Source organism: Pezoporus wallicus, unplaced genomic scaffold (assembly GCF_028554395.1).
Source record: "Pezoporus wallicus isolate ANWC-B61680 ecotype Strahan unplaced genomic scaffold, APGP_CSIRO_Pwel_v1 contig_5552, whole genome shotgun sequence".
Lineage (NCBI taxonomy): Eukaryota > Metazoa > Chordata > Aves > Psittaciformes > Psittacidae > Pezoporus > Pezoporus wallicus.
The window spans coordinates 4,633,611-4,645,297 of NW_026640754.1; the positions used below are offsets into that span (position 1 = coordinate 4,633,611).

Here is an 11,687-nt window from a genome sequence, read left to right on the forward strand (position 1 = left end):
CACAGAAAATGAAATGGTGTATTTCAAATTTTTTTAGTTGCTTGGGGGTTTTTATGTCAGCTTCTATGTTTTCCTTCCATTATTAGTTAGATAATTATTTGTTACCATTATACATCATAGAATGGAAAATTCTTAATCTGCCTGTCTGCATTAGTATCATAATGTGCCATGTATATATTTATGTACGTAAAATACCTTCTCTGAATGCTTGGCATTTTCTCTTGCAGTCACGTGAGGTGGAAAACTGCCCATCTCTAATCTTTAAGGACATGATTACAATACTGCTTTCTGTTTTGGACATGTATTTTAATACTGCTGCAATCATTGCTTTGTAGCAGCTGGCGTATACTGAACATGTGTTGTCTTGACTCCTGTGGTTTGCATATTTCAAGATACAGTTGGTAACTAGAGCCAGTTCAGTTATTTGCTTCCTTCCCTGTCTGAGAAGCTTTGGTATTATTTTTATCACTACATCATTATTTTTCTTGTGTCTTCATAAAGAAACCTGATGGTTCTTATGGCAGTGGTGAGATATGACAGTGTTAATTTATTTTCATTAGGCCAGGTAAATAAGTAAATCCAGCCTGGCATGGAATAAAAATATTTTCTTATTTACCTAAACTTAAAATAATAACAAGGAGCAGAATAACAATTTAACGTTAAATTTTTAATTGCTTTGTCCCAGTCTTCAGCCCCATCCTTAAAAGCATGAGATCATCCTCTATAGGGAAATGTGTATTCTACTTGACAGAACATGACATCACTGCATTACCTAAACCAAGATGAGGCAATTCTTAGTAGTCTGTTAGAATCAGCACCAGCTGAGCATTGCTGTTACTCTGACTAGTGCTTTAGAGCAGAAAACATAACTGCTGGTTAAAACGTACATTTGAGTGCCTAGTAACAAAAAGGATATCTCTTTGTGGATGTCTTTTGTTCTTTAAAAAAGTGCAGGTGAATTGGTGCTCAGAAATTGATGGATATTAAAGGTGAGTTACAGATTCTAATCTGAAGATAAAGCGTGTGTTATTTAAAATACCTGATTTATTATGCCCGTTTTTTCTTCACTATCTGTCTAGTTTCTGTAAAGACTCTTAGACAAGCTGTGTTTTACATTGTTCAGAAATAAAGTTCTGTAGTTCATTGTAATTGTGGGGTTTGCTAGCTACTTCAGATTTCATTGTTTCTTTGGGATTGGATCAAGGACAACAGTTCTAGAGGTTTGAGTTTTAAGGTTGCAAAAGGTTTGAGGAGATAAGTCTCAATTTAGGTCACTTAATATTGAAGATCTTTCTTACTGTTTGCAGCATGAAACATTTGTGTTACAGAAGCATTCATGTCCCAGTTTATTAGGTTTCCAGTTTGCCTACTTAAGCCTGCTGCTGTTCACCAGTTTACTAAAACAAATCCCTAATGGAATGCAACAGTTTGGTTGGATTTTCAACTGATGTGAACCAAAGGCAGCCTAGTGATCCACTTATCCTCCCTAAGAATTCCAGGGTCTTACCTATTGGGTGGAATTGTTAGCTTTCCCTATACCTCACCTCAGTCTTTCTCTAAGTAGTCATTGGTAGCCCAGTTGGCAAGTGACTGCATAGTACTTCATTGCTGGTGGGAGTTAAAAGCCATGAAAAATGTAACACAATAAGCTATTCTAGAAATTTTATTTCTAAATATCAAGCTTATTTGATACTTTTGTCATTTAGTTTTCAGGGAATTTCCTGTGTGCTGCTAATTTATGTGATAACAGTTCTTAAGTCTGGAATCATTTTGTGAGCAAGAAAATATCTCATTTACATCAGTGCTCCAAGATACAAGGACGTAGTATTCAGAGTAACTAGATGTAAGTAAATGTCTTATTGTAAGAACCAAAGAAAGAAAGATGGGTATAGATACCATTAATATATCTGCTAAGTGAATATCTTTTAAGTTATTGCATTGTAGTACCTTGCTTTTTTCTTTTCACTTCCAAGCATATATTACTTTATCCTCTTTATCCTCTCTGGCTATTCAGCTTTATGATGCTTAATCCTTTTATGAATCCTGAGTTAAAAGTTAACTTGTGGTAATGTGTTCCATGGGTGCAGAGTAATTGAGAGGGAGGTTTATTGCATTTAAATTGATTTCTGCCTTGGTATCAATGATCATTTCTTGTCCTGTGTTCTGATTAAGAGTAAATAGCAGCCCACAGCACAGAGTTATTTCATCAACTATTTAAAGTTGTGTTGTTGTGGTTTATGTTATTTATGTTGCAGTTGCCTTCACATGGGTTTATGTTATTTATGTTGCAGTTGCCTTCACCTACACCAATTAGGATTGGATCCAGTGATGTTTCAGTTGAAACTGAATGCAGAGAAATTATTTATTTCCCCAGATACTATGACCTGAAATCCAGTCTTCTATGTTAGTCTTTGCATTGATTGGCTTTGGATCTCAATTTCTGTCTTACTGATGTGGAACAATCCATAAATGACATTAACAGTCACAATAACAAAATGATACTGATGCATGTAGGGACATTACAATATTTTAAAGATTTTTTCCAGTTTGTCTCTTATCCTGCTTTTCTTAGGCATTTTTAATGATTTGGCCACAGGGATCTGCAGACTATTTTTCCAAGACTTAATGTAGAATGCAGTAATCTAAAAGAATATTTCATGTTCTTCTTTCAAGTATGAGATATGTGGGGATACTCAGAAATCCTGGGGTTTTTTGGCTGCCAATACTAATACTCCTAGACTAAAGTTATTCTGTGTGAATATCCCCTTTTAACATTAGTGTACTCCCCAGTTCTAAAGAGTTGCTTTCTGATGGTGTAAGGCTTTAATGAAACCAAACAAAAATCTGAAGGTAGCATTTCATATGAGTATAAGCTATCATATATTTCTATTTTCTTATGTTTTCAAGCTGACAATTGAGAGCCATAATGGCAGACACAGGAGATGGCCCACATTCAGGGGAAGATCTGGCAGACGCAAAATCTATTCCTAGAGGTTCCAAAGGGTAAGTGAGCTACTTTTGGTTTAAGTCTTCACTTTAATTCTTGAGGAATCATGTGCTGTAACAGAAGGCGAGAGCCATAGAAGTAATGCTAAAAGCAAATATTTCAATTATGGTAAATTATAATAATCATAAATGACTATTAGAAGAGTTTTACTACTTATGAAAATACACAGTCTCTAACAGGCCATGTATACGTGCAAGGAGCTAAAAAGCAACACCTGAGATGCAGTTAGACTTAGCTTCACAGTATTATCAAGTTGTTATCTGTTCTGAAAAACAGACTTCTCTATCTCACCCTGTGCTAAATGTTCACCCCTTTCCTTGAACTGCTTCTAGAGCTTACCGGAACCAGTGACAGACAGTTCAGCTGCTTGAACTGACCTGCTGGAGGGTTTTATGTGCAGAAGCACAAGAGGAACTTAAAGGGGTGGAAGGAAGGAAACGCAGGCCTGTTCTTCCTGGTTGTTATGCTGGTGTAGCACTATCATCAGATGGCACTCTCTAGGAACTTAATATTTCAATGAAAATTAGATTTAAGAGCATTACAGACTTCTTATCTGTAGAATACCCATATGCTTAAATGAGAAAATCCATACTAAACTCAGCATATATGGACTGAGTAAAATTAACAGATGTTTCAGTCATGAGTGGTGGTATAGTTGGTGTGTTCATTGAGGTAGAATTACAGCTGCATATAGAGTCTTGGTCTTTCTAGGTTTCGAATGTTTATTTGTGAAAATTAAATGAGGAAATGACTTTTGGCTAGAATTCAGAATAGATTTACAATCTCAGAGCTCCTAGTACATAGCTTTCAAAAGATGGTAGTAAAAAAAAAAAAAAAACAAACCGATTTCTTGTTGATATAGTAGTTGGTTTTCTTAAACTGATTTTTTTATGCTCTGCTATGTAGAGGCATTACCATTTTAGACATAGTTCTTCCGTGATTCTTTAAAATTTAAACTTGTAACAAGTTGAACAGAAGATTAATACAACTACAGATGTCTCTTCTCCTCTCCTTCCCTCCCCCCCCCCCCCCCCCCCCCCCCCCCATTATTTGTGTATGTGCACATTTTCCTGAACTTGAAACAAAAGGTTTATTTGGGAACATAACAGGCAGTTTTATTTATTTTAACCTCTGGGCAAGTACAGTCTTCACTAGTCTTAAATCGGATCTAACAACTTATTTCACAGACATAACTTAGAATCACAGAATGGTTTGAGTTGGAACAGACCTTAAAGATCATCCATTTCCAACCGCCCTGCCACAAGCATGGACACCTTCCACTAGATCAGGTGGCTTAAAGCCCTGTCAAGCCTGGCCTTGAACACTGCTGGGGAGTGGGCATCCACAAGTTCTCTGGGCAACCTGTTCCAGTGCCTCACCACTCTCACAGTAAAGAATTTCTTCTTTATATCTAGAATCACAGAATTGTTAGGGTTAGAAAGGACCTTAAGATCATCTAGTTCCAATCTCTCTGCCACAAGTAGGAACACTTTCTGCTAGACCAAGTTGCTCAAAGCCCCGTCCAACTTGGCCTTCCAACCTCAGGGGATGGGGCGCCCACAGCTTCTCTGGGCAGCCTGTTCCAGTGTCTCTGATGTAAGGAAAAATTTCTTCCTTACATCTAGTATCATAGAATGACTGTATGGTTAAGGTTGGAAAGGACCTTAAGATCACCTAGTTCCAACCCCCCTGTCATGGGCAGGTACACCTCACACTAGACCTTGTCACCCAAGGCTCTGTCCAATCTGGCCTCGAACACGGCCAGGGATGGAGCATTTACCACTTCTTTTGGGCAACTGTTCCAGTGTCTCACCACTCTCACAGTAAAGGATATCTTCCTAATATCTAATCAAAGTCTATCCTCTTTTATCTTAAACCCATTTCCCCTGTCCTATCCCTACATGTCCTATTAAAAAGTTCCTCTCAAGTCTACTTGTAGCCCCCTGTAGATACTGGAAGGCTAATCTAAGGTATCCCCAGAGCCTTCTTTTCTCTAGGCTGAACAAGCCCAACTCTCTCAGCCTGTCCTCATATGAGAGGTGCTCAAGCCCACTGAGCATCTTCATGGCCTTTCTCTGGACCTGCATGAGCAGATCCTTGTCTTTCTTATGCTGAGTGTCCTGGAGCTGAATGCAGTACTCCAGGTAGGCTCTCATAAGAGTGGAGTAGAGGGGGAGAATCACCTCCTTCAACCTGCTGGTCATGCCTATTTTGATGTAGCCCAGGATGCCGTTGGCTTTCTGGGTTTTCTGGGCTTTCTAGCGCATGTTGCCAGCTCATGTTCAGTTTTTCATCTGCTAATACCTCCAAGTCCTTCTCAGGGCTGCTCTGAATCCACTCATCATCCAGCCAACATCGGTGTCTGAGATTGCCCCAGTGCAGATGCAGGACCTTAACACTTTGCCTTGTTGAAATTCCTGAGGTTTGCACAGGCCCATCTCTCTAGCCTGTCAAGGTTCCTCTGGGTTCCTTTGCCTCCAGAGTAAACACACCACTCAGCTTGGTGTCATTGGCAAACTTGCTGAGGGAAGTTCTAGGGAACAAGGAGCAAATCTTACCAATTTCATTGGTTTTGGTTATTATTTTGAAACTAGAGAGGGAAGATCAGAAATTAACACTTTAAAGTTTGTCTGATTTCTATACAGAAAGAACCTATCTGCTAGCAAGTCCATGGACTCTGGAATTGTGCCGGACCACAGTTACAGAATGGATTATCCAGAGATGGGGGAATGTGTAATAATAAACAATAAGAACTTCCACAGAAAGACTGGTACTACTTTCAAATGTTAAAGTTTTTTTCCTTAATTTAGATCGATTAGTGGAATGTAGTATTCTTCAAAATTAAATACGCAGACCAATTTGGGTTGCAACCTCGAATTGTTGTGTGAATGGGTGTGATTCATTCTTCCAAAGGTGCATAGAGGGAACACATTAGGGTATAGCAGTAATGGGGGGAATTTGGTAGGAAAGACAAGTCTATCTTACCATTTAGTCATGATTTCTGTTTTGCAAATAAAATCCTTTTATGTCTTTTATTAGTAGATATAAAAATAAGGAGTAGATAAATCTACAATAAACCTACAGGGAGAGGGAGATTGTGTGCATGTATAACAGTGCAGTACTTTTTCTGTTAAGAGTGGAGCTGGAATAATGTTCCAGACTGATACAGGTAGAAGTGAGAAGAATTTGGCTCAATATGACCATGCCATCTATATCATATAAAAAATAATGCATTCCTCTTACGTATAGGGATGTTAGCCCGTTCGGGTACAGATGCGGATGCTGCAAGTGTCAGAGAAGTTTTTATGAAGCTGGGGTATAAAATAAAGATCAACAATGATCTTTCATGTGTGGACATTTTTGAACTATTGAAACGTGGTAAGTAGTAATATGTTCAGTGTGTGTATTAAATCAACCACTGTTTCCAACTACATCTGTAGCCCTAACATCTCTTCTTCCATGGTTCTTTTAGATAATACTTCACACCTACTGATGATTTATTGCTAAGGATGGCATGTGCATCACAGTTTCTATGTTTGTTCATCTTTGCTGTCTCTTCATCTTTTGTGTCGTGACTGTTGTCTCCGTATCCTTTCTCATCTTCTAAGGAAGGCCAGAAAAAAGGCTGAAACTTAAATGCAGACTGATTCATATTCTGACCCTGGGATCACTGAAGTTCTGTGAGTTGGAAAGAATCCTGCTTAATTGGGTAGAGGGATTCTGTGCTATATGCTCAGTGGTGTGGCCCAAGATATGTTCTCATCCAGGGGCTTCAGATGGAGGGACCAGAACTGCAGGCGTGTGGACTAAATTACTCTTAGAGAAACAATTTGTGTTTTGTTTGACTTGTGAAACAAAACACCCTTTTGTCAACTGAGAGCTTTATACTAGTGTTAGTCTTAGTCCTGCTTTGTTTGGACTTGGCTACATCTAGACTAGTAAATTAAACAATGCCTGGAGATAATCTGTAGCCCTGGAACCCGGTGTATTCTAGTTGCAAGGTTCTCTGGCATGACTGTGGCTGATGCCTACCCGTGCTCTCCCAGACTGTTCCAGGTCACAGTTAAACAGTAAAAATGTTCTAGGGATTATTCCCAACATACAGTTAGCCTACAACAATCATGTTTGGGTTTGGCTTTTTTTGTTGTTGTTAATGTATTTGCTAACATAGATGTCAGTTCTTTCGTGCCAGTTAATGTTTATGTCAGAGAATGCTCCCAAGCATGATTAATTTATTAGCATAGTTGTAGCCAGTCACCAGTATGTTGACAGTAGCTGAAGGTTCCAAGGCCTCTGTCTTACCTTGGTATAAGGCCTCCAAATAGACAGTGTAAACCACAGACTGCAGCCTAACTAGAGATTCACAAAAAGCAGCCTTTCCTGACTCTTCTAGATGCAGTGCTTGTAGAAATGCCCTAGTGTGCATTGCTTGAGGAAAAGATAAATACTTCATTTTTTTTTCCAGAATAGAAATTCAGTGTTCTGGCAAGCTCTAAACAGAAGCTTTTGGGACTATTATGCTTTCCATCTACTCTTGCATCTTCTTGAGTTTCCCGCTCAGAATTCCTTTTGGATCCTTTCTTTTAAACCATGTTTGTGGTTTTTTTTCATATATTTAAAAGAATTGTCTTGATCCTTAAGTACAATCCCCACAATGTCAGGCAACAAAAGACATCAGAGAATATCTGTTCTGTGCTCATTGTGTACCACAAGATGGGGAAAAAAAAAATCTATCAAGGCTTTATATCAGTCTTAAATGTCTGTAAGTACAAAAATCAGAAGCTTGAAAAATCTTTCTAGACCTTGCTACAGGGCCAAAGTGAAAGAGTGAAGTACTAGAACCTAAGTCCCTGCAGCAGCAACAGCTTTCATGCCACTTTAATTGCCCATGTAATATAAGTAGTTGGAGTGTCTCTGGAAGGAGAGATGAGACTTCCTTATCCTTTCCCAAAACTCAGAACTTCCTATCAGTCCAATCTCAGATCATGAGACTGACCATTACTGCATGAGTGAGGTGTGCCAATCAGACTTTGATACACTGTGGGAACACCCTCTTTGTCTCGTCAGGGTGTTCCTGGCCTAGTTCTGAGGCCATGTCTTAGAATGTGTAGAGTTGGCCTTTAATTTGGGGTTTTCTCTCTCCAGTCTTCTGAATTAAAGTAGGCTGGCTCCTTTTGTTGAAGTAGTGAAAACTGGTTGGAGGTTTCTAAATACAGGAGTTAGTTCTTAAAGACTTCTGTTGCACAGGAGGCATCAAGTGTTCAAAGCTTTTAGGGAATGCAAGAACTTACGACAGTTATCTTTCCTTTTTTCCTTCAAGTTTCTGAAGAAGACCACAGCAACCGAAGCAGTTTTGTTTGCGTGTTGCTAAGCCATGGTGATGAAGGAGTCATCTATGGTACAGATGGCCCTCTTGAACTGAAAGTACTAACAAGCCTTTTCAGAGGTGACAGGTGCAGAAGTTTAGCAGGAAAACCCAAGCTCTTCTTCATTCAGGTGATGTACAGCTGAACAGTCATCATCAAAACAGCTGAATACTTTAAGAAAAATACTGTTCCCATTAATTATTAGTGCAGATAAAATAATTCTGAAATGGATTTAAATGGAATTACTTTCAGAATAAGATTCTCTTCAGGTTTAAAAGTGGCATAGTCTGCCCTATTAGGTACGCAGTACTTGTCGTAGCTGAGATTGCATTATCTTAATTCCTTGGATTATATAAAATCTTTGTAAGCACTAGCCCATCTTGTAGTGAGTTTCACCATAGAATACACCATAGAATTAATACGTATTTTAAGCAAACTGTGCAGTTGATTAAATAAATGCTAGTTAGTTTTCTTCTCTAATAGAAATGTGACATACAAATTCTTGTTATTTTTGTTTTAATTGGAATATTATCATCCTTAAAATGGATGCCTTTATTTCTTTGGTTTTTATTTTATTTCCCATTCTTCTTTCCACCAAATAGGCTTGTAGAGGGACAGAATTAGATTCTGGTATTGAGACAGACAGTGGATCAGAAGAAACGATGTGTCAGAAAATACCTGTAGAAGCAGATTTCCTCTATGCATATTCCACAGCTCCAGGTGAGAAACTTGCAAAGAAATTTTTGTTCCTCAAATCTATGTATACAGTCTGTATTGATGTTGTAAATGAGAACTTGCAGTTGTATCCAGTCAACTGGGTAACCACTTGTTCTCTTTCATGTATTTTTCTTCCCTCAATCGTTCTTTTCTCCCTGATCTGATTTCTTTTTGAGGTAGTTGCTATTCTGAATTCCTACAAAACAAACAAACTAACCCTGAATGTGCATCTTTCTCACTAGCAAACCCTCAAATGTTCATCTTCTATAAGTTTAGTTAACCTGAGTTGTGAATGTAATTTACAGCAGGAAGTAAAAGGTGCATTGATTCTGAGAGAACAAAACAATAGGATCTGTAGATGCATATACAGAAGTAGGTGACAAACACCTACTGCCTATCAATTCTTCTATTTTCACTGCAGCCGTAAGCAAAATCAGTAGCAACAGAGCCAGTAGTATGGCCCTTACATTACCAGCTAGCAGAAACAGGTTTTAGTCTTTAATTCACACATGTAGTCCTGAAGGAAGTAACCCTGAAATCTGTTTTGCATCTTGGCTTCATCTCTCCTGTCACCTCTCCTTCATGCATATGTATTCTGTGAAGAAGTAGTAAGTGATTCTTAGCTGAGACTGTTGCAGTGAAGATAGTTTTCCTGCCTTTTGATTTTCTACCTACCTTAAGTTTTCTTAGATTGAAAAAAGATGAGAGGATTAGAAAAATCTTTTGAGTTGCAATTTGGGGAGCTTATAAAAATCTAAATTTTGATTACTGGTTTTGAGTTTTTGTTTGAAAACATGGATTGCTATTGGAAACAATGCTTTGTTTCCCTAATCACAGTCCTGTCCTGTATCAGAGGCTGCTACATCTGATCAGTTTGACATCTCTCTTTTCCACAGGCTATTACTCCTGGAGGAATGCAGCTGAGGGCTCCTGGTTCATTCAGTCACTTTGTAAAATGCTGAGGGAACATGCAAGGAAACTTGAACTCATGCAGATTTTAACTCGTGTAAATCGCAAAGTAGCAGAGTACGAGTCCTTCTCAACTCGGCAGGATTTTAATGCAAAGAAACAGATTCCATGCATTGTCTCTATGCTTACCAAAGAATTTTACTTCCCTTCGTAAAAAAAAAAAAAAATCACCTTGTAATTTTTCAGGGCATGTTTTTAGCTGTAATTTATATGCAATGTTAGTATGGAATACCACTTTTAAGTCTGAATTACTGTTGACTACTTTGTGTGGCATAATGAACTGTATCAAAGTTAGGTATGTCCATTATTAGAAGGAAAGCAAGGTATGGCTGTGTTAGGAATGCAAACTTGAGTAGCTGAAGCACAGGCAAATTTGGAAGTGGTGCTCTGAGTATCTCAAAAAATTAGGAAGAGGAGCCTGAAGGAAGATCACTTATCATATGTATTTGGTGCTATATTTCACTTTCCTGAAGGCACAGAGGAAAGAAATAGTTCTTGAAAATAGTTCAGTTTCATATCTTTGCCAAAAGGAAGAAGATTCAGAATATGATACGTTTACTAATGATGGTAATATGATAGTATTGTCTTTGTACATTTCTTCTGAACTCAGTTCTTGAAGTTTAGGTTATAACTAACCTAAACTGGTTTTATAACTTAGGCATAAACTATGGAAAGTGGCTGTTCCATTTTTTGCATACAATTAGGAACCCTGTTCAGAATACAGTCAAATTTTTTGCTGATCATTTTCTATCTCTTTGTACAGAGTATTAGGTAAAGCAATTATATCAACATGTAGCTATTTCAAAATAAGTTTTATATTCTGACCTTGAAGCTGAGTGACTAAGGGACCAGTCTTCCAAAATTTCCTTTCCTGCAGCTCCCTAAGGGGGGAGCCGTTGGGGCATATTTTGAGCTGTAAGTGTTGGTGAAAAAGGAAGCCTGCATTCTGAACAGGCTGCTTTCCTCTTTCTGGTCATAAATAGGAGTGAGTTTGCTTTGTGCTGTGTGCCTACCACATTTAACCTGTGTGGAAACCCAGATTTGTGGTAATGGAGAAACTTCACTTCTTAACTCTAATATCAGATTGAGAAAATGACAAGACAAATAGTAAATGTGTATATCTTGACTGAATTTTGTGGAACTGGCTTTTACAAAATTGTAAAACATTTTTATTGATGTTTCAGCTTGTCTCAGTCTTTAAGATTAGAGGAAGACAATGGTAAATGATTCTATGGTGCTTGCAAAAAAGACTTAAAACTCTAGCATAAACAATGTTAGCAAATTTGTGTTCAAATCCAGAGGCATTTGGGATTTGTTTTTTTTTACTTAAATTAAATACTGTTTCCTAAATTGTATCATGTTTTTCTATGTTTATTATTTGTTTAGGATCTGATGGCTTTTGCAAATTAATTTTAACTTTAATTATGTCCCTTTTTCTCAAAACACAACTTTCCCTTTTCTTCCCCGTCTGCCTGACCACCTGAAGTTGAAAAGAAGCTGCTTTAAAGCATTGTGTACCCTATAGCAGGTAACAAGAGCTGTGATTGAGACATGGGAAATGCAGGTTCAAAAGTTATGCAAAGGAGGAAATTTTAAACAACATTGATGAGTTCTCTGCTGACTGCCTG

General features: G+C 38.0%; 1 protein-coding gene across 2 annotated transcripts; it reads left to right on the forward strand.

Annotated features, from left to right (window-relative positions):
- The first annotated feature begins 619 nt into the window (after positions 1-619).
- CASP3 (caspase 3) lies at positions 620-10,244 on the forward strand. 2 transcript variants are annotated; one of them, XM_057420374.1, is made up of 8 exons: positions 620-989; positions 1,707-1,843; positions 2,908-3,003; positions 5,653-5,777; positions 6,257-6,385; positions 8,328-8,503; positions 8,976-9,093; positions 9,987-10,244. In XM_057420374.1, the coding sequence occupies exons 3-8, from the start codon at positions 2,927-2,929 to the stop codon at positions 10,211-10,213; spliced, it is 852 nt and encodes a 283-aa protein (XP_057276357.1). In that variant the 5' UTR covers positions 620-989; positions 1,707-1,843; positions 2,908-2,926; the 3' UTR covers positions 10,214-10,244. The 2 variants fall into 2 exon arrangements, with proteins under 2 accessions (XP_057276357.1, XP_057276356.1); XM_057420373.1 differs by lacking the exon at positions 620-989 and having other exon boundaries at positions 1,534-1,843.
- Positions 10,245-11,687: the final 1,443 nt, after the last annotated feature.

What these genes read in the sequence shown, in the direction of transcription:
- CASP3 (XM_057420374.1), top strand. Translation starts at nt 2,927, where the DNA reads ATGGCAGACACAGGAGATGGCCCACATTCAGGGGAAGATCTGGCAGAC. An exon ending in CCAAGCTCTTCTTCATTCAG is followed by an intron (nt 8,504 to 8,975) that starts GTGATGTACAGC and finishes TCCACCAAATAG; the next exon opens with GCTTGTAGAGGGACAGAATT. An exon ending in TGCATATTCCACAGCTCCAG is followed by an intron (nt 9,094 to 9,986) that starts GTGAGAAACTTG and finishes TCTTTTCCACAG; the next exon opens with GCTATTACTCCTGGAGGAAT.